This window comes from Syngnathoides biaculeatus, chromosome 22 (genome assembly GCF_019802595.1).
Source record: "Syngnathoides biaculeatus isolate LvHL_M chromosome 22, ASM1980259v1, whole genome shotgun sequence".
NCBI lineage: Eukaryota > Metazoa > Chordata > Actinopteri > Syngnathiformes > Syngnathidae > Syngnathoides > Syngnathoides biaculeatus.
In genome coordinates this window covers 16,950,253-16,975,783 of record NC_084661.1, presented here as the reverse complement: position 1 = coordinate 16,975,783, position 25,531 = coordinate 16,950,253, and the positions used below count along the sequence as shown (strand labels likewise).

General features: G+C 47.1%; 2 protein-coding genes across 2 annotated transcripts in view; one reads left to right on the top strand and one right to left on the bottom strand.

The window, feature by feature from the left end:
* Window positions 1-110: 110 nt before the first annotated feature.
* Window positions 111-7,575, bottom strand: c22h10orf90 (chromosome 22 C10orf90 homolog). Its single transcript, XM_061811123.1, has 7 exons — window positions 7,500-7,575; window positions 6,234-6,367; window positions 3,136-4,075; window positions 1,404-1,547; window positions 1,089-1,225; window positions 755-890; window positions 111-163 (listed from the first exon to the last, which is right to left on the bottom strand). Exons 1-7 carry the CDS (start codon window positions 7,573-7,575, stop codon window positions 111-113), a joined length of 1,620 nt encoding a protein of 539 aa, XP_061667107.1.
* A 7,562-nt stretch (window positions 7,576-15,137) lies between these two features.
* The window catches only part of dock1 (dedicator of cytokinesis 1), a 90,646-nt gene continuing 80,252 nt past the window's right edge, over window positions 15,138-25,531 (top strand). The window contains exons 1-5 of the mRNA XM_061809944.1: window positions 15,138-15,578; window positions 24,382-24,465; window positions 25,065-25,105; window positions 25,197-25,252; window positions 25,429-25,525. Coding sequence (XP_061665928.1) covers window positions 15,536-15,578; window positions 24,382-24,465; window positions 25,065-25,105; window positions 25,197-25,252; window positions 25,429-25,525 — 321 coding nt within the window. The 5' untranslated portion in view covers window positions 15,138-15,535. The remainder of the gene's footprint in view (window positions 15,579-24,381; window positions 24,466-25,064; window positions 25,106-25,196; window positions 25,253-25,428; window positions 25,526-25,531) is intronic.

The following is a 25,531-nucleotide window of genomic DNA, read 5'->3' as shown; positions in this document are numbered from 1 at the left end:
TTCTTCTTCTTCTTCTTTTTCTCTTCCTCCTTCGCCTGACGTCACAAGATGGGAAACAATTCCGCCTTTTGCGACACGATATCATATTTAATGCTGACATGGGAAATGACTCACCGGTTGGAAATGAAGCGTTTGCCTCCCTCTTTGGATTTCAACAGATTATCTAAAAAAAAAAACACACACACACACAAACGCAATATTTGCATGCCACTAATAAAATCTTTGGATTATGAATTAATGAATGATTTTTTTTCAGAAGTTGAACCGTATCTTTAAACGCAAAATGTATTATAATAGTTTTTTTTTTGTAAACGTACCAATAGAAATAGGATTTTGTAGTACTCCACAATGGCCAAAAGATGGCAGTAAGCACATCTTTGCCGGCATACAAAATAAATTCAATATAATAATATAGAGGGCGGCACGGTGGAGCGGCTGTAAAGCGTTGGCCTCACAGTTCTGAGGTCCCGGGTTCGATATCGGCCCTCCCCGCGTGGAGTTTGCATGTTCTCCCCGTGCCTGCGTGGGTTTCCTCCCACATCGGCAAAAACATGCAACATTGATTGGACACTCTAAATTGCCCCAAGGTGTGATTGTGAGCGTGCCTTTTTTTTTTTTTTGGTCTCCATGTGCCCTGCGATTGGCGGGCGACCGGTTCAGGGCGTACCCCGTTGACAGCTAGGGTTGGCGCGACCCTCGTGGGGATAAGCGGCTAAGAAAATAGACGGAGGGAGTGCCTGTGCGCCAACGTTACCGTTGCGGCGTGGAGCGTCCGTTGGCGGGCCTCCTGCTCCGAGGCGGCCCCTCCTCTCCCGCGCCCGCCGCTCCACCTTCTGCACGCGTTCCTGGGAGCGAGCGATGAAGCCCGGTCTGGCCCTCTGCAGAGCTTCCTGCACAGATCAAAATCATTTTTTCTCTCCTTGGGGCGGGGGATGGCATATTCCTCACACATTAGCTCAAATGTATTTTATGATCATTTCCGTTGCGATTGGCAACTGCGGTCCGCACGACCCTTGTGAGGATAATCGGCCTGGGAAAAGGGACGGATTTGATTTTTATTGATTTTTCATTTCCAGAAGGAACATCACCTGGAGCGAAAGCGCCTGAGGTGACGTTTGAAGGTCAGGAGCGGGCGGGGCGGGTTCCGCCCGAGGGTGGTCCCGGTCCGGAAGGTCACAGTTCACCTCAGCCCGTTGCCCCTCGTCCGCCGCCGCCGCCGCCGCCGCTAAGGTAGAGAGAAGCGTTTGCTTTTGACTTTCATACACGCTCGCCGCCGTTCCGGAGCCCCGAGCGTCCGATTCCATCAAAAGTGCGGCGCTTGCAACATTTTCGGGTCACTGTGATCGAAATCAATGTTTAATAAGGGCGGGAAGTGATTATTACATTTGGAGGAGTCATAATACCCGTATTTCCCTGCGGGGCGGCGGCGGCGGCGGATCCCCCCTCCGAAAGTGCCTTCTTCTTGCTCAGCTGCCTTTGGAGTTTGATGTTTGCGATGATGGCGGCCGCATTTAGCGCCAGGACCTCCTCCGGGGACTGCTCAGGGTCTGCGGTGCAAACAAAAGAAATTCCCAAAAAAGCACTCGTTGCGTTCGTCGTCTTGGAAATATGATCCGGGGTTTTGTTTTTGTTTGTTTGTTTGTTTTGAACTCCCAGGCCTTCAACTTTACTTCCCATGAACATGAACAGAATTTGACTTGCACTAGCACACATTGCAAAATGCCATAGGTGGGCTAATGAATGAACAGCATCGATAGTCACAATGTTATAAACGTTTAAACAAACGGTATTGTAACACAAACGGTGCATCAACACATGTAGACGGACAATATAATACTCACAGGTATCACGTATTAAATTTCCGACAACGTGTCCGTGAAGGAACTTTACATAAGCCGGGCCGGAGGAAGATCCAGACCGGCGGCCGGAGCGCCATCACGTCCGAGGCAAAAAGGTAAGCAGAGCTGCGGTGTTAGCATAGCTGTGGTCAGTTAATATGATAATATTCGGCTGATTGTGCGACATTAGGGCAGGAGGTATTTGCGGTGGGGGGGGGGGGGGTCAGCGATAATGCAACGAAAACTCTCCGGACTCGAGCTCCTCACGGACGACGTCGGGCGCCTCCTTTATGCGGGGCTGCGTTTCGCCCCCGGTCGTTAGTCTGACGACGCCATGAAAGGATATTTATTCAGCGCACATCGCCAATGAGCAACACGCTCGCTCGCCGGGTCCCGCCGCTCCGTTTTGCATAATCAGGCAGATTTGTCGGTACGAGGACGTCACGCCGGCGAACGTTCGGGTCCCCCGAACCCCCGAGGACACCGGCGAGGACCTTGAAGTAGCCATTTTTGAGCGCTTGAATGTCACAGGCCACGTATTGTGGACATAAAGACGTTCACATTCACGACAATGGACAATTTAGACTCGCAGGGGTGGGGTTCAAACTATGGTTCGGGGGCCATTTGTGGCTTGCACGGCGCTTTCATCGATACTCAAAGATGCATATAAACTATTTGCGACCAAAATAGAAAATGTCTCCGTACGAATTTGATGAATAAATAGAATTCGATTCCAATTTGTGAACGGATCGCGCAAAGACCGCTTTCAGAATTTACGCTCGCCGCACTTGGAGACGGGACTCTGTCGGTAGACGGTTTGTATGTAACCGCCGTGATGTCGACGTTTTTCTAACTTACTCTAACTATCATTTTTAATTCCATGATCGTAGTTTTCAAAGAATGTTAAAGTTGCCCTCGTTTATGGGGATTCCTTTTTGGGTATGGATTTCCCGTCCCGAATGAACCTTTGCGAGCGCGTTTTTGGAATTTAAAGCGTCTGGAGAGTCAGACTCGAACGCAGAATCTGTCAACTGCGTGCGTAACCACCTCGATTTCCGTGAATTTCTTCCCACATTAGCGAGATCCAAAAACAAACTTGCGTTGCCAGACGTCAAGGCCGAAATCACGGCAGATAAAGGAACCCTTCGGATGTCGCGTTGATCAGTGAAATCCTTGAAGAATTCGGGGCCTGAAGTGTTTGACAACAAGCCAGAGCGGCTCAAAGCGGTTTTATTTTTAGACCTTGGCAGCCTTTGAACACGCAGAGAACAAAAAAACCGACGCCTGTCAAACCGACCTGGAGTTTGAATGAGGGTGAGGCACGGAGTCGAGCTCCACCTGCCAGCGAGCGGCTCCTGGTGGTCTTTCTCCGGTGTCGCCGCCGGGAGGTTCTCCCGGGGGAGCCCCAAGCTCCATTTCCTGACAGCCGGCCTCTCGGGAACTTCACCGGGGGCGAGGTCGCCATTTGGAACCGGATCTGTTGTTACAGCCTCGAGATCCGGGCGCTCCCAGGTCCCGTTTTGCTTGGCGTTCCTGTTCCAGTACCGAGTCCCCGGACCGTAGGTCTCCTTATGCTCGGTCACTTTGATAATTGCGGCCTTTCTTTTGGGGCTCCCGGCCACGTGGGTGACGGTGGTCCTCTGCTCAGTCACTTTAACGATGGTGGCCTTCCTCGGGTCCATGGATTCGGCCGGCAGAGAGTCGTCCCTCCTGTCCGACGCGGTAAGACTCGCCGAACGGCCGACTTTTCGGCTGGAGATGGTGATGGACGAGAACCCCACTTTGTTGCACGGGACCAGAGTGGTCGGGGCAGACGTGGTCTGGATGTGCGACGGCTGTAAGCTGTGGCGCCTGAACGGCTGGGAGGAGGCCGTCGCAGGCGATCCGCCGCTCGCTCTGTCGGCGGGATCCGGCACCTGGTCCTCAGGACTACGTAGCAAAGATGTCTCTACTCTGATTGGCTCCCTGCGGGGATCAAAATGCGGAACATTTGAACCGCAGTCCCCTCGCCGAACAGAGTCAGGTCGGACATCCTCAGCGCACGTTCTCCGAGTGGCCTCTTCCGGTCTGGTTCTTCTGCTCGGAGAGGACCCCCGATGGGGATCTACGGGGATCTCCGTGGGGCGTTGGCCGGACCGAGTCCCTGACAGTCTGTTGCTGTTCCAGCCTCTTCTCAGCGCTTGCCAGATTCCAGGTCTTTCCGGCTCCTTAGCAGCGCACCTTTGCTTGTCTGCCACCTGGAGAAGAGATTGGAGGTGATTACTGCACTAGCTTGAGGACGTTCGTCCCGCCAGTGCCTCGGCGTTGTGCTACACACGGTACATTACCCTGCGGAAAATGGCCGCCGTTCAATTAATGAAGCCTGAGGCCTCGACAGCGTGACTGCTTTTTAAAATAGTGGCTCAGCTGCCTCGCTTTTCCGTCGGGGCTCCGACTGTTTTTTTTTCCCTCGTGTCTGATGACTCTGGACTCGGCTCGGTCAGTGCCTTCGCCGGCCACGGAGGCGGCGAGCGAGGCCGACGCAGAAATCTGCGACTCGTCCTCCCCGTTGAATAACAATGAGACTCTTTAATCGAGGCCGGAAAAGCGTCACGTCCTCAGAGGGTTCTGGCGCCGTCCATCGAGCACGGAGCAAATACTGATGCGCCGCGTCCTGGATAGCAGTTTATGGCCTTGTGTGCTACTTGTTAGAAGCAGAATGTTAGTAGTGTTGTACAAAAACCGAATGCACTAGTAGGTTAGACGCTAACATCGCAGCAGGAGCAAGAACACGAGAAAAGACCTGGCGTGACGACTGCTCGAGTTACGTACTGGGAAAACTACGGAACCCAATGGGTGCGACACCAGATCTACAGAACTCATGTACTGTAACATTTTTCGGTCAAAATAGAAGATTTGAACCCGAAGAGCAAATGTGGGGCACCGGCAACTTTGGCTACGTACCAGGAAAAGCGCCACAAGCCTTTACAGTCGAGCCCGATAATTTGCGGGGGAAAAGGCACTGAGCTCAACCTCGAATTGCGAAAATCCATGAACAAGTGATGCGCTTATAATTGCCATAAAAAAAAAAAAATCAGCAGGCAGAAATGCAAAAAAAAACAAAAAAAAAACCGCTTATGACTACCGTAATTTCCGACTTTTTTCACACGCTTTCAACCCTGCGGCTTATGCGGTGATGCGGCTAATTTGTGCATTTTTTTTCTAACGGCCGCAAGGGGGCAGCGGAAAAGGTAAGACTGAGACCGGTGGAATATATGTGCCAAGGAAGTGACTTTTACCAGTATGATTTTTTTTTTAACCGGCCCTGTTAACGCTGCCCTAGCGTTAGCGCTGTGCTAGCGCGTTGCTGCTGTGTGACTGCCGTGTCTCGCTGATTTGTACCTTTTTTTTTTTTTAACCGGCACTGTTAGCGCCGCGCTAGGGTTGGCACGGCGCTAGCAGTTGCTGCCGCGTTACTGCCGTGTCTCAGTGATTTAAGTATGTTTTTTTAACTGGCCCTGTTAGCGCTGTGCTACCGTGATGCTACTCTGTAGCAGATGCGGCTGTTTTTTTTTTTTTTTTTTTTAACCAGCCCTGTTCGTGCTACCGTGTTGTTGCTATGTTAAGCTAAGCTAAGGTATTAAAAGTTTGAAAAGGCTTTCTGTGTAAAGTTTTTCTTTGTAAATATCTCGTGTTTCAATGTGGGCACTTGCGGCTTTTAAACGGCTGCGGAATATCTACGTACCAAATGGTATTTCCTTTACATATGTGCTGGGTGAGGGCTTATAATCAGGTGCGCTCTGCTGGCCGGAAATTACAGTAAGTTCCCGCAAATAATGAGGAATCGGTTCCCCTCCAAAATTCCACCATTAATTCAATGTGGCAATGCCGAAAGGGTCGAGTACGCAGCATTTTTGGGTCAGTAGAATATATTGAATAAATGTGAACAGGACCAAGAACAGCAGCCGGCAGAGAACGTCAACGGGGGCAGCAAACAACGAGAAGATTTTATGTCAAAACAAAAGCACAGGATGTGACCGTTTCAACAGGAGCAGGGAAAAGAAGTGACTTGCAATCATTGTTTATTTTATTTTTTTGTAAATCTGAAATTGTGTCAGCTGCCTACGCACGAGGTGGAACTGCAGTACCGTACAATCATGTTTCCCAGCATTAATCATAAACACTTAACAACGGCTCAAGGGCGAACGCGATGAAAGTGAGCCTAAAAACAACATTTTCAAGATTTAACGATCTATCCCAAGAAATTAGCGTCTCGGTGTTCGATATCAAATGCACGCGGTGAGCTTTTCGGGCCTCCGAAAACAACCTGTCGAAAACAGCTTTTGCATTTTCGAATCGGTTAAGGCGACGGACGCCGTGTCGCGTGCTTTTCATACGTTCCATATCGACTGGTACCTGCTTGATGACGGGAGACGGCCGGTCGGGTGTCCACCGCGTCCTGCGCTGAGTCCTCTCCGCCGAGCCATCTACCGCAATGTGCACATCGAGGCAAAACAAACCATCACAACGTGCGCTCGTCCTTCCTCCGCCTTACGCACGTTTGGCTAACCCTCACGCTCGCAGTGGCCGTGTTGACACTGTCAACAATGGACGACAGCAAGGCACGGCGAGTCCTCGGTCTACGACTGAGATCCCTTCCCGCAGTAGCGACTTAACTGGAATTTCGACTTGAGTCGGATTCCACCATTAAAGTCAAAATTTGTATTGAAATACTTAAATAAGAATAAAGAAACAAATAGATGAAATAAACAAGATGGTGTACTTAGCATTACTCCTGAGAGGAGAAGAAGAAGAAGGGGAGGCTGCGCTTAGCTATCGCCAAGGAACCTGGTTGGTCCTCAGTCCTCTCCATCTTGACAAGTATCAAAGAACCTTGTTTTGTGATCTTTGTATCCGACGTAGGAACGGAACCCTTCACATGCGCTGAAATACGGACTTTGTCTTTAATAATTGTCACCGGGATCGACCGACTGAAGCCTTGGTGGTCTTGGTGTCTCTCCGTTCTCCGATCTTTTTATGATCTTGAGCTTCGTTTCCATGGTCATAGATTTTATTTTGGCTGCAGAAGCATTGCTAAAAGACTTCTTTGAGGCGATAATGTCTAAAAAAGGAGGGCAAAAAATGCATACACGAACAAGCATTAGCCAGACGAAATGGCGGACGGGGACAGTCTTAAAGCCAGGACTCCCAACCCAGAGCACGTATTGAGGCAGCGTTTCTCAAACCGGGGGTTCCGGACCCCAAAGGGTCCGCAGAACAATCGCGAGAGCGCTGTGGGCAGGAGGCGAACTACAACCTGAACTGGTTGCCAGCCAATCGCAGGGCACACGGAGACGGACAACAGTCGCACTCACAATCGCACCTCGGGGCAATTTAGAGTCTCCGATGCTAGCATGTTTCTGGGATACGGGAGGAAACCGGAGTGCCCGGGAAGGACATGCAAACCAGGGCCAGGATTTGAACCCCGGTCCTCAGGACTGTGAGGGCAACGGTCTAACCAGTTGCTCCACCATGCCGGCCCTAAAAAGAGGCACCATTTTTTTAATTCCCAAGATACTTAGAGGTAAACGTAATCGGCCTGAGGATTAGCATGAAGTCACTGCCAAAGAGTCCGTGGACCTCCAAATTTTGATGAGCCTCATTTCCGGCGTAGTACGGTACTCTTCGGTGGCATTCCGACCTGCTGCTGCTGCTGCTTCTGTTGCCATGACAACCACTTCGGGATAACCCCCTCCATCCGCGCCCGGGTCCCCGAATGCTCCGGAGATGATCTCGTTTCCGCAGGGTGGAGACGGGTTTCGAAAACGGCACCTTTGCAAAATGTGATCGCAGCAAGAAAAAACAGCAGTGATGCGTTTTCCGGCGGTGCTGGCAGAAGGGAAAGTGCCTCACCGCGTTCGGGCTGACTCACCCCGTGTCTAATTTGTGTCCCGGCAACAAAACAAAAACAAAAAAAAAATTACAAAGAAAAGGCAGACCAATTTGTGTCCCCAGAAGAATCCGATCATTACTCCAGCGGCGTTTGCGCCCACCCCCGCGATCTAGTCCTCGTGCCCATGGCCCGTTAAGTCTTAGCTAAAGAGAACGTCGGGGGCTGCACAAAGTGAAAACCGTCCAGTGAATGAGACGACTTCTTTTTTTTATCGGTATCAATGAAGCCCTTTCAGATTTGGCCGATGCGATGTTTTGATGGTGCTGTTTGACACATTGAGGCTGGTTCAGGTGAGGATGCACTCGGGTCCAAATCCTATCATGCGCCGTGCGGATTCCCTCGTCGACTTAAACCTGTTCGTTGACGCGCTTTGATCCCAGATATGTGTGGAACAATCCCAAGATGTGCTTTGCTCGTAAGATGTATGGCGGCGAATTTCAGCACTCGTTTTATTCCGGCCGTCGGTTCAGGATGCTCGACCAGAACTGCACCAAACGTCTCCGCTTCGAACATGTTCCTGGTCGACAGTTTAAGACCAGCCTTTGGGAGGTTTGAGACGGAACGGACTGACGACGTTCATCGTAATAACGGTGAGTTGTTTGTTCAATTGTTTCTACGGTGCTACGATTCTACGTCGACATAAAACCGGTCCACGGCTCAAAAATGGACGCGTTCTGCCGATCAAGAGCATCGTAAGGACACCACTTTTTTTTTAAATTGATGGACGCCTAAAGATGCATCGTGTTGTAAGCACTTCCATCCATCCATCTTCTTAGCCGCTTATCCTCACATGGGTCGCTGGGAGCGCAGGAGCCTATCCAAGCTGTCAATGGCCAACACCCTGAACTGGTTGCCAGCCAATCGCAGGGCACATGGAGACAAACGATCACACCGACGGGGCAATTAATGTTGCATGTTTTTGGGATGTGGGAGGAAACCGGAGTGCCCACCCGGAGAAAACCCACGCAGGCTCGGTCGGGGGAGAACATGCAAACTCCACACAGGCGGGTCCGGGATTGAACCCGGGACCTCAGAACTGTGAAGCCAACGCTTTCTAGACTCTCTCCCAGCTGACAAAGTGCAAGTGTCGCTGGTGTGATACGCAAGTCTTTGACTGCCCGACGAAGCATCTGCTACAAAACGTTTTTTTTTTTTTTTTAAATTATTATTTAAAGCGTGATTTATCCTTTTCTATCAGTCCACGTCCGTAAAAAAAGGAGTTGAACGCAAAAGAGAGACTCTGGGGCCTGGTGCTTAAATGATGACGGGCTGAGGGGAAGGCTTGGAAATTGGGGCAGCTTCCTACGAGTGCCCACGAGGAACACTGCACAAAAATGCGCTCAATGTATGGAGAAGTCGTTCACGATTCTGCATCAGGAACATCATTTTATGGACTGGAGGGGTTGGCGTTCAAACACCGGCCTCTGGATCAGATCACAAAACCTTTCCATGACAGACGCGGTGATATCGTGGACAGAATCAGTTCTTTTTGAGAAGGCTGAACCTGTAAATTACCTCACTATTGATTATGTTTAGGCTTCTTTCAACTGAGCACATGAGCGCGCTTCCACCTGCGAAGAAGAACGGCCCGCTTTGATTCCTGCAAGCGGTTCTGGGGTCTTGACGGGATAATCGATGTACGAACAAGGATGGGGTCGAAGGATCAAACCTGGGATAAAAGCGGGCGAGTGAAGGATTGCCATGCTCCAAGATTGGTGGGGGGAGGCTCCTTCTCCGGTGAGTCGACATCTCATCTTATCTTTCCGCCGCTAGGTCGCTATCGCTTTTTGTCAGATCTTCCGGGCTAATAGAGCCTCTTCTCCGTCAGACGCAATCCTGCCAGAGTGAGCAGCAGCTGCTCTCCAAATGGACTTTATCATTTTTCATCGTCCGGCCCACTTGGTTCGGCGCCTTTCTGGAAAGAAGCGGCCATCGCGGTGCTGAGGCGGGTGACCCGTGGGCTATGTCAGCCTTGGAATCGATTCCTTTTCCGACTTTAGCTAACGTGTTGTACTCGGGACCAGAACGAGCCACAAACCTTGGTGCAGGCTGACTGTCCCCCGACTCTTCAGAAACGTCGGCGTGATGGGTTGTTTCAGTTTCACCTGGAAACGAAATTAAAAAAAAAAAAACAAGATAACCAACGGTAGCGTAATCTTTAATGGGATTACGACTCGGTAGAGTGCAGAACTCCACCAGGGATGGACGATACCAAGTACACACAGAAAAGTTTTTTTTTTGGTGTCATCCCACCACACGATAATCTATAAAACATTTTGCATTGGAGTTTTTGCACTTGGCTGAGGTAAAACATCCGTCGTGCTCAGGCTGACCAGAACAAACCCGGTGAAATGTCAAAATGTTGGGTTTAAAAACAACAACAAAAAAAAAAACATGCTTAGCGCTATAACCAATCTCATTCTTTAACGGGATTAGCACTCAGTTCATCTGAGAACCTTTGGCAAGGCAGAAGCAAAATAATATATTTTACAGGACTAAATACAGACAGGCAGACTGTCACTGTGTTTATGAAGACTGAAGAAATCCATTTTTTGTGTATTTTCTGACTATCGGCAAAAATAAAAAGGTCCTTGATTGCGTTCCGCAAACTTTCATGGAAATAATTGGTGTCATTTTTGCATTGTTGTCACATCATAATCCACAACACAGCTGTGCCCTGAAATTTTTGTGCTTGGAAAAGGTCAATTGCCTATAGGGCGCAGTCCAACCCAAATAATTCCGGATTAGGACTCAATAGCGTGGGGACCACCGCCAAGACCGAACTAACCTACAGTAAATATGTTGCTTGGATTGTCACGCTTCTGATATTCGGAAAAAAAAAACAAAAACAAACATCCATTCCATATAGTTGGCAGAGGTAAAACGGTCTCTAGCGCTTCCTAGTACATAAAAGAGACCAAATAAAAGCTATTTAAAACCTGGATTCTGCTGTGACCGTCTCTGGGGGTAAAGGGCAAGCGTGAGCATTATCCGGCAGAAACGGCTGGTTGGGTTTTTTTTTTTTTTTTTTGCAACACAGCAGCCAAACAATTGCAGAGTCACGCTGGCTAACGTTCCCAAAGAATTTGACGCACATTAACTAGCTTCTTCTCAGGGCTAAACTTCTCACACCAAAGCTCCAAAGGAGTCCGTAAACCTTTAGAAATAACGCACACTAAGCTCCTTTCAAAAGGATGAGTTGCCTCGGGGGGGGGGGGGGCACATAGACTTCACGACAAATGGCTCTCTGTGACACATTCACTTTTTTTTTTTTTTGAAGTCTCTGCCTTTCAGTTTTACCTTCAGACTTGCAGGCCAAAGAGTCACAAAGCCGGAGAGGATTACAGCGACAAATCCTCTGGAAACCGGAGTGAAATCTTCACAAAGTTGTGCTTAAAAAGGTGCTCGACTGCAAAGAACAAATACTCTTGAATCCAGGTAGCACCGACCACTTCAGAGACTCAGAGTTGACACGTTTTACACTGTCAGAAACAGGGGGTGGGAGGGGGGGGCCACAATAAGACCCCCTTTACCTGCTTTAAAGGTCAACAGTCTACTCTTTCGGAGAAATGATTTGATTCCGATCTAGCTGTACTTTTGCAAGGACCGAAACACGTGTTCCCAAATGAAGGGTACAAAAGCAGAGACTTCGAGTATGTGACAGCCAATAATGAATGTTGGTTATAAGACCTTTGAATCAGTTGGAAGTTCGGTCTCTATTGTCTTACCTGGACTGCAGAGGGTGGTGAGACCATTTGTCTTTGTTCCAATGGATCCTCGACCTTCATCACTCTTCTTTGCATTGGGAGCCACCCGGTTTTCACCGGCACAATGTAACTGAGGTGGGACTGCTCCTTCTTTGGTGTCTGTGAGATGTGAACCCTTTCCAGACTCCCCATGCGCCCCATGGGGGGGGAGAACTCACTTTCCAAGGACTCCCGGCTGCCCAGTGAACTACCCGTCATGATGCCGTAGGAAGATGAGACTCCGCTGAAGGAGGGACTCCGGTACGGTCTCCAGATCTGACCACCTGGTTCTTTATCACAGGACGCCAGAGTTCGATCGGCGTCGCCCTGCATCCTGTGAAAGTGCTGGCGCCAAGCGTCCATCTCTCTGCCCTCCATGGCGCTTAGAGGACGGGCGGCTCGGCGGGAGACATGGGACAAGGTCTCCCCTTTGGAGCTCAGGGTCTCCCACTGCGTCTCATCTCCAGATCTCCTCCAACCCATCGGCAGGTGAGCAGCTGGCCTTCGGAGAGTCATCCCCCCCCCACCCCCCCCAGCGGCTCAGGTAACCACTTCCGGGATCTCTGGTTTCAGGCTGTGAGCAAAAACCTTTACACTGGATGACAGTCCTGATCAAGTGTGTCAATGCGTCAACTGCCGATACCAATGCTCACCGAAAGCGGACAATCTTATCACTTTGTTCGCGATCCACTCCGACTTTGGATCTTAGACCTAAATCGTCTGCTTTTCCATAAACGCGATGCTGCGGGGCGCTGTCTCCAGTCAAGGCACGTAGCAGTGTGAGGGATGCACGGGCAAACAAAAGCGTTATTGAGCACAAGGGCTGATCATCCAGTACAAGGGAGGGAGATAAGAAGATACAAAGAGGGGGGAAGTTGGAGGAAAAAACAAATACTTCCATTTCTAGGTCAAAACATAGACACTTATTCAACATGTTTTGAACCATCAAAACGCGTTGTTGTGGAACGTTCGTGTTGCTAGCGATGCTAATACGGATATTGTCCCAAAACAGATGTTTATAAATCTTATACCATGACGCCTTAACAGCAAAATAACGCACACCCCCACCCCTCTTCCTTGTCGAATCTCCCCACTTGGACCCATCCCAGGGATCTTGTGATCGGCAGCTGACGTTGAGGCTCTTCTATCCTGGAGCCTCCGTCTAGACCACGTGACCCTCGCAAGGCTGTCAGAGAAGTCGACTTGGATGCATGGGACGCGTGACTTTCAAGATGAATTAGAAAAAGGGAAGAAATCGAATTGACTTTGCAGTGTACCGAACGGCGCTGTAAAGTAAAAGAAACCCCAGACCACCTTTTTACACTATGAATTCTTAAAAATAATCATTTAACTTCGCTGGTTGTGTCACGTCACGGGCATGGCCTGGCCACTGCCGTGGGCGGCGCTTCCTGTGTGGGGCGTGGCCAGCCACCTGCCCTGGGCGGTGCCACCTCTGACAGCTGTCACAGCTGTGTTGCATTTTGGACACTAACGGACCAAGTACTTAAGTGGTAAACGCGTCGTCGGCATTTGCCAGTTCGTCGCATATGCTTGACTGCATTCTGGGGTACTTCGCTACAGTGCGTAAGTTAGTGTAGAGCCATCCTTTGTCACAGCGAGTCTGTGCCCTTTTAGTCTGACCACGTCTTGTCATGTTTCTTGGTTTGCCTCACAGTCATCGGACCTCGTTTCAGATTTTTTTGCATTGTGCCTAGCCTGGCGTTAGCCTTCTTAGACTGTTTAAACTGTGTACGACCTTAGTTGGGAACAAAAACCCTCTGAACATTATCCCTTTGCCTGGGAGTCCTGTATTTGGGTCCGCCCACGTGCCACTGGTTCATGACAGGTTAGCTGTTTTTTTTTTTAGCTTTTAAACTTTTTGTTCGATTTCGAGGATTGGACCTTGACACTTTTTCATGCGTCCTGTTATGCGTGCCCCCTCCAAAATCCCCAATGTTGTGTGTTGGTAGGTGAAACCGGCACGGGTGCTTAATTTTCCTCAGTCGTTGGGTTACCGGACGAGTCTCGTGGGAGTTTATATTCAGGTGCCCTCGGGCATGTCAGGGGGCCGATTTGAGGGTGTAAAAAAAAAAATAACAATAAACACACCGAATCCAAGGAAACAGACTCAAAGCTTTTTTTGGACGTCTTTGGTAAAGTCGGTGTTGTGTCACAAGAGCTGAGATAAGAAACCCCTTTTGTTCAAAAGAGGGGAAAAAATACACAACACTTTTCATTATTACCCATAAACTTCAAAATCCGCCTCTCAATGCACCAATAACTACGTACCATAAAATAAGATAACAATAAAACAGTAATAAATGGCAATTTTCACAGATACGTTCTGTATAGGTGGCTTTTGTAATGACTTGGGTAGTATCAATATACTTTACTGCCTTAATTAATACCCTCTCGTATATTAACCCCCGTAAAGCTGTTTTGTCTTTGCATGTTTTCACTTCTCGCAACAGTGCATAAAGCTTGTATATTGTTTTACGAGGGGATAAAAGCGCTCCCAAAAACATTCGCCATCTGGGGCGTGGGCAAGGCGGGAATGTGCATAACACGCCATACGAGCGTAATGTACTCACATAAACGCGCAACAAACATTTAGGATGGTGCGGTGGACTAGCGTCAAATTGCGCAATATAATCATATTTGTGTAGTCCATCCACAATTGGGGATTTTTAATTCTTATGATCATCGTTTCACAGGAAACTCCATTCCATTACACTTCCAAAATTTGGAATAGAATAAGAATATCTTAGCGACAGAAAAAAATTGGCTGATGCAGATAATGGGTGCCAATTAGGTGAATACATTTATCTATTGTATCATGTATTATTTATGAATTGTATATGCAGAATATTTATCTTCAAGTGTAGGTTACTTTTGTTGCTAATGATTGTGCAAAACTGTAAACGACACCAAGTGGTGATCAGAGGTCATGGCTCCTAATCAATGCGCATGCGCCAATAAATCCTGCATAGCAACAAGTGACTACCACTATCAAATCCAAGCGGTTCTATTGGTCAACGTTGCTCTAGCTGCTACCAAGCTACAATGTGATTTTTGAAAGTTTTGAAGTAATAACGTTTTCATTGTGATAATTTTGGTGCATTTACATTACATACATTTATTTTATTGATAAAAACACCCCCTTTCCCACCCAAGATAAAATGTGATTTCAGATGTCTGCGAGCTAAATTATTTGTGGACTGTCCATTTGTTTTAATAGAAAAACGACAATTCATAAATATTAAACAGTTTGGCTGATGCTGTCTCTTTTAATTTTTTTTAAAGTAATTTACAATACGTAGTGGCGGGAAGAAGTTTGGTCCTCCAATTTTGCATAGCAACTGAGTGAAACATTGAAGCCACGCTATTGGTCGACGCTGCTGGCCACCTCAAATGTGATTTTAGATGTTTATAATCAGACAAGTTTGAAGAAGTATAGTTTTATATGTTATAACCTACAAATGCTATTCTTCATTCAAGAGAAGACCATAATTCACAACTGCCACACAATTAATAAATAGGTTTCAAATGACGTCACCAGAGTCCTTAGACCAATGGGATAAATTAACGATAGAAAAAAACTTCAGGTTCACCTATCACCTGTGTTCTCTGACCTCTATGACACACAAGATGGCGTAATTGGAAACACATCCATTGTAAATCTTGACGTGTAAGACTAATTTTCAGTAATGGCGTTGTTTCTCAAAAGGAAAATGTTTGTATATTCGTCTTAATGGTGCTTGACTGAACAAATATGCAAACAGCGGCTTTCAGCCCTTGCTGTTGGGGGGGGAAAAAAGTTCCCGCGGTTCCCCCTGGTGGAGCCTCCAGTCAGCGGCGGATAGAAAAAAAAAAAAAAAAAAAAAAAACATGGCTACCCGGAGTAGCTGCCCGAGTGTCGGCCAAAAGTGAAGGAAAAGTCCGGCTTTTTTTTTTTTTTTTGCGAGCGACGAGGTCCCGGCTGGGGGGCCCCCGTGGAAACCGGGGAAGGAGGTCGGAGGATGTCTCGCTGGGTGCCCACCAAGAAGGAAAAGTACGGCGTCGGTAAGTGCCAACAACAAACAAAAAAAAAAAAAGAAAGAAGCAGCCACTCCATCGTTAGCGCTTTTTAGCTCTCAGATTGAACAAGTTTGGGAAGGACGGCGAAGCCCAACGCGGCCGCCCCTTCTCCGCTTCGTGTACGGAGACCGTGTGAGCGGATTTTCTTGTAGGTTTTTTTTTTTTTTGTGTGTGTGTGGCATGCGAGTTTTCAAGCGGAATGCGCGAAATGTGTTGGGGAAGAAGACAGCGGGAATTGTGTCGAGGCGCGCCTCGGCTGTGCCGTTTCCTGTGCGGACGGACGGACGGACGGACGGAGGGGCCTCGGTCCGGTTCCAAACTTGAGCTTCCCGGGGTCAGCTTTGAACAACGCCAACTTCGGCTCGGTTCTTGCTTGCTTGACGAACGTTCTCGCGGCGTGACGCGCTTGTTCCACTTCTCCTTTCCCGAGAGTTGAGTTGTCCATGCTAATGCCGTCAATCACGCCAGTATTTTCTTATTAATGCGAGTCGATGCCACAGATGATAACCACGCTTAATAACAACGCCTAGTTCAGATGTACACAATCTGCAATAAATGTTGTGTTTTTGTGGTTGTAGTCGTGCTACAGCAGATGCAAAATGATGGACGTGGACCGTACATCAAAAAAAAAAAAAAAAAAATTTTGATGAGGTGTGGCGATTTCTCTGAAATTGTGAGATAAATACTGTGGAACAATATCAAGTACACTAAATGAAAGTGTTTTTCATATTGTGCCTGGAGATGGTCCTGCAATCACGATAAAATCCCATTGCCACATTATTTCAGCGATGTCGATATTATTTAAACACACATTGCATTTCAACCACAGTATTTTGTGCCTAAAGTTTTCCCCCTGTATCTGTCATATTTTTTTCTGTTGAATATCTATATTTTTAGTCCATGTTTGTTTTTTTTTTACCCAATTTTTAAAAAAAATATTTGGCATCAAATTTTGTTTTCCCATCTACAATGTATTCGCTCCCATCCATCCATTTTCTTAGCCGCTTAGCCTCACTCGGGTCGCGGGATTGCCGGAGCCTATCCCAGCTTTGCGATGTGGGAGGAAAGCGGCGTGCCCACCCGGAGAAAAGCAACGCAGATCCGGGGAGGACGTGCAAACTCTAAGCAGGCGGGGCCGGGATTTGAACCCCGGTCCTCAGAACTGTGAGCCCAATGCTCAACAGCTCTTCCACCATATTTGTTCCCGAATGCTTGAGTATTTTTCCTAAAACGTTTGTCAATATTGTGCTATTTTGAATGGATTGTTTATGTTTTTTTTGAAGCATACAGTTCATCACGCTAGCCTTAATCATAAAACATGCCGGAACCAACGTGCTAACATTCGGCTCGTTTTTCGATGTAATCCGTGAGTGTTCGTAGGTCGTGCTTTCGAACGACGGCTCTGGTGTTTCCGATTGGCGGTTGCGGTCGTCTCCGGGACTGACGACCCAAGACGGCATTTATGGGTCACAGCCGGTGACTCATCCGAGCAATGTTTCATGTCCCCCCCCCGAGCCCGTAAGTCACAAGTCGCCCTTCATCCAAGACAAACAATCTCGGATGCAGCCGGCAACCAAATGTGGTAACACTTAAACGTTGTTGTGTTGGTTAGTGCTAAAATTTCAGCCATGTGTCTGAAATCTTTTGCTTTGACCCGTTTTGGGTGACGGATGCCCGATAAACGCGGAGAAGGCCGTCTCGGCTTGCCGCTTTTCGTCGCGACTCCTCCGGCTCCTGTTCGCACCCGTTTTTTTTGAGGCGCCTCGTCTTTTTCTCTTTGAATATTGCGATTAAACGTCATTCTGAAAAATGCCGAGCAGAGGAAACGGGAGACCTTTTAACTGAGTGACACGACGGTGAGATAATGCAAAATGTTGCATCTGAGCCGTGACATCGGATGCAGGATTTATCCAGCGGTTGAGTGCAAATCTTCGCATCGACACGATCGATCCCCTTTCACGCGGCCGACAGCTCATCTTTGTTAAACCTCTGATCCTGCCTCAGCCGTTTCAGAACCAAGGTGATTTGCTAGCTGACATTCCCCATTTTTGATGCGGTGGTGCCTTGAGACAGGAGTTAAATTTGTTCCAAAGTACGCTCGTATCATGTCTCCCCGTCGAAATGACTGTAAATGGCCTTAACAGTGTAAGGAATTGCTTATTACGACTTTATTATTCCTGGCGCCCAACAAATGCAAAGCGTTAGCGGTTTTGAAACCTTCCAATCCCAGGAAGAAGGTCTTCTATAAATTATCTGACTGCTTTTGGAAATGCAGTCTTCGAATGTTAGTGTGAAAGGGTCTTAATTCCGGGGCGCCGAGCAGAACACGTGCGACGACGTAAAACGCTCCGTCCTCCGTCCTTCTGCCGGTATTGATCCAAACGGCGCTCGCATTGTCTGCCGAGGCGGGCCCCCGCCGCGGTTCTTTTGGCGGCTGGACAGATGGTCCGTTGGCGGTGCGAAACGCAGTTCAGTGACGTCGACAGGCATCGTTACATCATTTAGATGGGCCGGGGTGATGTTAATACAGCTGAGCCTCCGGACTGCCAACTTCTATTAAACGGCTGGTTGCGTGAAGGCAGGATTCCACCCCCCCCCCCCCCCATCGCAAATCTTGCCTTCCACTTTTCTTTTTTTCAGATTTTCTTTGTCTAACTAACAGAAAAAAATAATATAATCTTGGAAAACTTCAATATGGACTTGTGCTTTATTTGTTATCAGAGTTACGCCAAAAAAAAAAAAAAAAAAGAGTGATGATTGCTTGCTTTTCCGGTGAATTTTGTAAAAATAGAGGTGAGACTGACCTGAAAAATTGTTCATCTGAATGCGCGTATGTTGAAATTGATAAGAGTAAAAGTTTTTACCTTTTTTCTCCATTTGTGTTGAACATTTGGGAGCCTCCGCAAGCCAGCAAGGCTTATTAAAAATTAGTTGAACTTGAAACCTTATACCGCTGAGTATTATTAATCACTAGACAACAATATTGCTTGTTTTTGTTTCAAAAAAAAAAGAAACTGCCAGTGACATTTTGAGTCACACACAAGTTTGCAAAGTTTGTTAAAAGGTTAACTGGCAACTTTTCGGTATTATTAAACGCTAGCCACTGCCCCACGCTAAAGCTTTAATCTAGCAGATTCCTGCTTGGAGGCGTTGGGGGCGTCGACACGGGCCGACCCGCCTTTTTCAGCGCGCTAACGGCTAATCTTCCAAGTACTTCACTTCAAGACTGTGTATCAACGCTCGTTATTAAAGTGGCGTAAGCTCTCTGAAATACGTTGTCGCATATTTATCCGCAAATCAAGGGGCTCAGCATCGCTCGGGCAATTGGGGTCACGCATAATGTCAATGTCAACTTAAGTCCTTGTTATTGTTGTGTTTGTCCCGTGTTTTTTTTTTTTTTTTCACGCCGTTTTATTTTGTGATTTGTAATGGAAGTGTCAGTCACTGCGGGTGCGAAATTGGCTCTTGTAACTTTTTCGACGTGGCTGCCATTTTAATGAAAAGGCCGTCGGTGTGTTAATGTGTGCGCTCGTGCCCGGTTAAATACTTGATGATGACTCGGACGGCGGCGCGACGCTCAACACCGGAGGCGGTTTTAGATTAAAGTCCAACATGGCGACCATCCATCACCTGGCTTCATAACCTCAGCCAACTTGCGCGAGCTGTTGTCCGCCGGTGCTTGAAGAAGATTTAAAAAGGGTTTGCGGGGAGGTTTCGCGACATGGCTGAAATTGTCGAGAATTGATGATTGGATCATTGGGAAAAGAATTCTGGCGATATATGCAAAGTCCTTGGTACGCTCTAAGCACAAACGATGTACAATTACAGTGAATAGTTTGCATAGTTGCAAATGTGAAAATGTGACTCAAACAACAGCACCTCTTCTGGTTGCACCCCCGAAAGTACACAAGACTTGGACGATTCATTTCACATAAAAGCTGGAATTTGGACACATTAATTAATTGATTGTTATGGCTAATGTAGATAATAAAATATAATAAATAGACAATATTTTAACTGCGACAACTGTGACGTGCTAATCCAAAACACGTTACATACATTATGTGTTTGGCCTTTTATGGGAGTTCTTGAAGTACCCAGAATATCTTCCGGGAACGTCGCCCGTCATGTTCACCCATCCTTCCCGTCTTACACGTCAAATGCGACATCGGAATGCTCGAAGGCCATTGTGCGTTTTCCCTTCGATGCGTCCATCGCACGCCTGTCACCACGCGTTATCGGTGTCGCACGTTTCCCGACGACCTTCGCTCGCCTCACTTTGCAAAGGCCTGCGACTGAGGGGATTCAAATATGATGAAAGTTACAAATTCCATACGGTCCGTGAGCAGGCTTGTAATCCAATTTACATGGACAGCATATCAAATACGTTCTCCCTGTTGAAATTAGTTAAAATCTCCGTAATCCGTTCCAGCCCATCTAAAGGACCAAAATTACACTCAGTTCAATAAACAAGCATTTAAAAATACTTTGTATTCTCTATTTTAGTATTTGACACCCCTCTAGCCTGAGCACAAAAACAAGTTTTTCAGTCTAAGGGATAACAACCCCCTGACCCCCCCCCCCCCCCCCAAATTACATATTGGTAACCTCGCCAATGCCAAACCACAAATACGTGAGGGTTCACTGTGTAGTACCTATTAAATGGCGGCAAGAATGCAAATTAATTTCAAGACTTATGCTGATTGTGCTTAATGAGCACTTTTGGTCTGGAGCTCAAGGCCGCTCGCTTCCAGTCCCAGAAATCTCAACAGGAAAAAACGCCCGTCTCCTCTTGAGCCAATTATAAACAACAGCCCCCTTGAAGACGTTCTATGAAAATCGCAGATGATGCGGGCGGGATTGGGCTAAAATGAGCAAGTACACAGCCGAGAGTGAGTGAGAAAAGCTTTCTGCCAACCCTCACGAGGAGGAAATGCAGCTCGAGATATTAACAGAAGCACAATGGATGGAGAGTTTCCAGTAAAGGCAGAAGTAAATATGATGTCGCACAGGAAGATGAACAATGTGTAATTTTGGCAAACAAAAAAGGTGTTGCGAGACGGAGGCTCGTGAAAAAGCATCTTGCAGGATCAGACCGCACTTGACTTCAATTTCCTCTCTTGTCCCCTTTTCCTATATGGGAAAATTATTCAAATATCGAGCGAATCAAGATTCACGTCGAGTTTCAAAAGATTATCTGGGCTACGAAGACCACCAGCGGACGTTAGCCACGGCTGCGACTTGCGTAACGTGACTTATTTGTAACGGAGTTTTACCACAACATTAAACGCTGTCAGATTGAAATTTTATTCTTCGGAACGCTCAATCAATTAAAACCAAAAACAAAAAAGGCAATCGATAGCTGTCGAGCAGGAATGTTACTAATTTCGCGTCGCTTCAGAATGCTCTCAGCCGGCTGTGGTCTTGTATTTTCTGGTCCTGCACTCCGTTATTGGTAAACACGGCATGGTTCTAATTTTGTCTGGGATTCGGATATTCTGGCATACTTTCAGCAAAGCTCCTGAAGTACAAGGACGGAAGATTTTCATTTATTTATTCATACATTTCCCTCATCCATCTATTTATCCATCCTACCCCCCCACTGAACAATTGACTCCTATACTACTGCCAGGTGTTCCGGTTGTTATTACAAATCCTGACAAGTATGACAAACATCTCCCGTATGACAATTGCAAACTTAAGCTTGAACTTCCTGTCGGGTTCGAGCATCTCGCGACGCAAACCTGTGAGCTTTAAATAGTTAGTCGCCTTTGCAGCTCTTTCGCAGTGACTCATCCATTTTCCCCCACCTACCACCGCCCCCCCCCCCCAAAAAAAAAAAAAAAAAAACCTCACACTTCAAGTCGACCGCAGACCTCAAGCAAAGGCCGAACAATCTTAATCGGCACTGACAGCTACCCTCCTGCGTTTCTATAAGTGATTTTCGATCATTCAAAGTGTTTGAGTGCATTTTCATTTTGGTTTGAACATTTTTTTTTTTTTTTGTCACTGAAATGAAACGTCCGTTGTGGGTGTGCATGCCAAAACCACGGCGAGCACGCAGTTGTCTCCATTATATCGTAGCAATATCAAACGGCGCATCCACATCAAACAGTCGACCAAGCTCCCAATTTTCTGCCGTTTGTATTGGAGAACGCTTGGTGGACGCCATTTTGCGTCGACACAGCTACGGCTAGCTAGCTAACCCAGCTAATACAATGCCAAGTCAAAGAGTTAGCGACGTGTCCGATGTCGACACGGCATAAGTCACTAGTCATTGCCTCTGTGGCGGCAAACACTAAATTCGATACCACGAAGGGAGGAAACAGAGAAATTCACAGGAGAAAGATGGGGGCACCATGCTAATTGCTAAGCTGTCGTCACTTGTATTCAAAAAACACCGAAATGATTGGGTGTACAATATATTTGAACCGTGATATTGTGTACAGTAAGAAAAAAAAACCCTTGCAAATTATTAGTGTCCGGAAATAAAATCATACACAATCACAGCTACACACGACTAAAACAGAAGTGGTTCCAAACCAGAGGTCAACCAGTTCCAGATTGTGGTCGACGGTGGTAGCATCTGACTAAGCAGAAAGCTCCTCCGTCGTCAAACTTTGTTCGGGATTCCCTGCCTGACTGACTTGCTGATACTACGGAAACGAATGCAGCGGGCCAAGTGGGTCACAATATTATCGATGGCGCTGCAGCTTCTTCATCAGGGCCCCGTAATGACCGCGTTATCGGCAGCCGCGTGGATTAGCGCGCTTTTATAATTGAGGCGAAAGTGTGGAATTACAATCAGTCGGCGTGTCGCTGGGATAATTGTGGAGTGGGTGGGTGTCGTCGAGCGCCGGCCTGTCATCCGATTCCCGTCTGCGAGGGTCTTAAGTAAGAGTTTTACGTCTGGTAATGAGCAGTCCAGCCACTCCTTCAAACCACTTCTCGCCAAGTAGTGCTAATTTTGAGCCCGCGGTCGGAATATTTGTTTTAATCAGTGATCGGCGTGTCATCTCTGATGGGCCCCCATAAATTGTGGCTTTATGTTCCTGATTATGAGCCATTTCGACTGAGCAAGTGGGCCACTTCAAAATAAATACGCAGCCGTTTTTCGCTGTTAGCGAGCGCAGCCCGCTGTAACGTGACAACGGTGCCTTCCCAGTTTTTTGTTTGCTTTGCTGCCCTTGCCTCACGTCAGTACCTTTTGTGTACTTGAAACAATCTGCGTGCATTTCCTGCGGGTACCGCAGGCCTTTGTTCATGTGTCAGGACGTACGTGACTCTGGTGAATTCTGTGGCCTCGTCGCATTGTTTGATGGGTCACTGCTGCATGTTTTTTTTTTTTTTTTTTTTGATCGCATCCGGACACACAAAGCTAAACGTGCTACTTTTATGGCTTCCACTAAAAGATGAATCTAGAATTTGATTAATGTTTTAAAAAAAATACCAGCTCGATGTTGATGGTTATGTTATGCATTTAAGTCTATCTGTAACCCTGTCAGTAAGTCGTCTATATTCAGTTGGCTATTCTTAAATTCACCTTTTCATATTTCATTGAACCCTTCTGCTGTTATTCACTGAAAAAGAATAAAAACACTTGTCTCAAATCATGTTTCCCGGTTGAAATGAATGGAAATGTCATTAATTCATTCAAGTACTCCCCAAAAAATTGTCATTTACAAAAAGATTCAGTCACGAAATAGCTAACCCGAATAAAAATAATTAAGCCATCCATCCATTTTCTGAGCCACTTACCGTCACGAGGTTCCCGGGAGTGTTGGAGCCAATCCCAGCTGTCATCGGGTAGGAGGCAGGGTACACCCCGAACTGGCTGCCAGCCAATTGCGGGGCAAACAATGAAACCGTTTTTTTTGTCAAATGTGCTTCAATTCACTGGACATGGTGGTCTTGGTTCTCATGTCTGTGTGCCTTGGCCAGGGAGTATAATACAGACGTACTGCCATAAAGGAGACTGTCAAAATTTTGAAGGAAGCCGCAGTGAATTTAGTCATTCTCACATGAAGGATATTTTGCTGTCTATACGTGTTGCACCACCATTGGCGTTTGAAGATCCGTTGCTTGAAGGGTTATAACATGGCTACGTAGATGCTGTTAGTTAGCCTGTCATTGCCGCCTCACTTTGTGTTACCATAATTCTAGCAGCCTTATGAGGTTTTAAAACTGGGGATGCCAAATCATTGTGTTCACTGCCACCAGACAGCGTTCATATCGTAAAACGTTGCTCGTAAGTCAAAGAGAACAATCGACTGAACCATGGCTCGTATCTCCAAAAACCTTTGAAGTCAAATCACTCGCATCTCGAGGCACAAGACATTGAATTTCTTGCTACGGCTTCAAGGTTATGGACTGATCACTCGAATGTCTCCCGGAAAAGCTTCCCTATATTTGGAGGGAATACAAGCTATGACATTACAGGTGAAGGTTGTCATCAATCTCCGCCAAGCGCCGACGCAAACGACACGTCGCCCCGTGACGGACGGCTGTTGTTTTAAGATGTCAGTCACGGCCTGCTGCGCTGAGATGTGACGAAACGGCAGATTTTTTTTTTATTTTTTATTTTTTATTAGATGCAGTTAAATTGGCCTCAAACCAAATGGAATTCTAGTTAGTTTCACACCGCCTCCAATGTTTTGGTCCTTCCTCAGCCTGTTGATTATGACACCGTCAGTGGCGCTGGGCCCCGGCGTCAGTGTTAACCAGTGTGGGTGGGGATTGTAAACACTCTTAAATTCCTCCTCGCAATAATCCCTCTGGTCTTTTTCAGCAATCTACAACTACGATGCCCGCGGAGAGGAAGAGTTGTCGCTGCAGATTGGAGATACGGTGCACATACTTGAGACACATGAACGTAAGTATCGTACTCAACGTTACGTTGACTTATTTCATCGAGTAGACTTGAACTGTGCCTCGAATAGCGCAAAACCACAAGTGATAGGCAACCATTCGTAAAAGCTTTGAAATTGCCCATAAATTCCATACAATGGCAGCAAAACACGTCTGAGACAATTAGACAAGGCTATGGCCTGATTAACGGAAGATTATCCGATTCCCATCCTTGGCCCCAAATGGCGCCAGAGCAATAGTTGAATTTCATACATGGCTTTATAATGTGGAACTGCAAATATTTGTGAATTCAGTCCCAGGAGAAATGCTTCCCTTTTTCCCTTTAGGACAAAAACGGGTGGTGTCGAGATGTTTTGCTTACCAAAATAGTAGCAACCGAGGCATGTGACGAATTTGAGTAACACAGTTGCAACCCAAACCTTGGCTTCAAAATGCTACCTCTCTCACTTATTTTGAAATCCCCACCTTTAAAAAAAGAAAAAAATAAAATAAAAATATTACTGTTGGCCTGAAACTCTTAATTTGAAACCCAACCTTGTCTTTAAATGAAAGCAATTTGAAATCCTAATTTTTCACTTTTGCATCTTGACTTTTTTTTTCTAGACTGGTTCAGAGGGCACAGGCTGAGGAGGAAATCCCGAAAGGTGAGCGGCGGGTTAGCACGGTCAAGTTGTGACCGGAGCATGTTTTGCATGTTTTGCATTGACCTGTTTGACTTCGGTTCCGCTCCGGCAGGGCATCTTCCCCGCCTGTTACATCCACCTGAAAGAGGCCACTGTCGAGGGCAGCGGGTTAGTACTTGAACAGTGTGTTGCCATCATTCCGCAATAATGAGGAGTGGGGGGGGGGGGGGGGCATTCTATTTTCAGGCCATATTGTCCACCCTGCTTTTTAAACGACGACCAAAAAAAAGTGTAGAATTGTTGCAGTAATCGGGGGACATTTGATTTGGTATTTTTTACCGCAGGCAAAAGGAGACGGTCGTTCCCACCGAGCTGCCTCTGGTGCAGGAAGTCACCACCACGCTGCGGGAGTGGGCCTCAATATGGCGGGACCTCTACGTGGTAAGT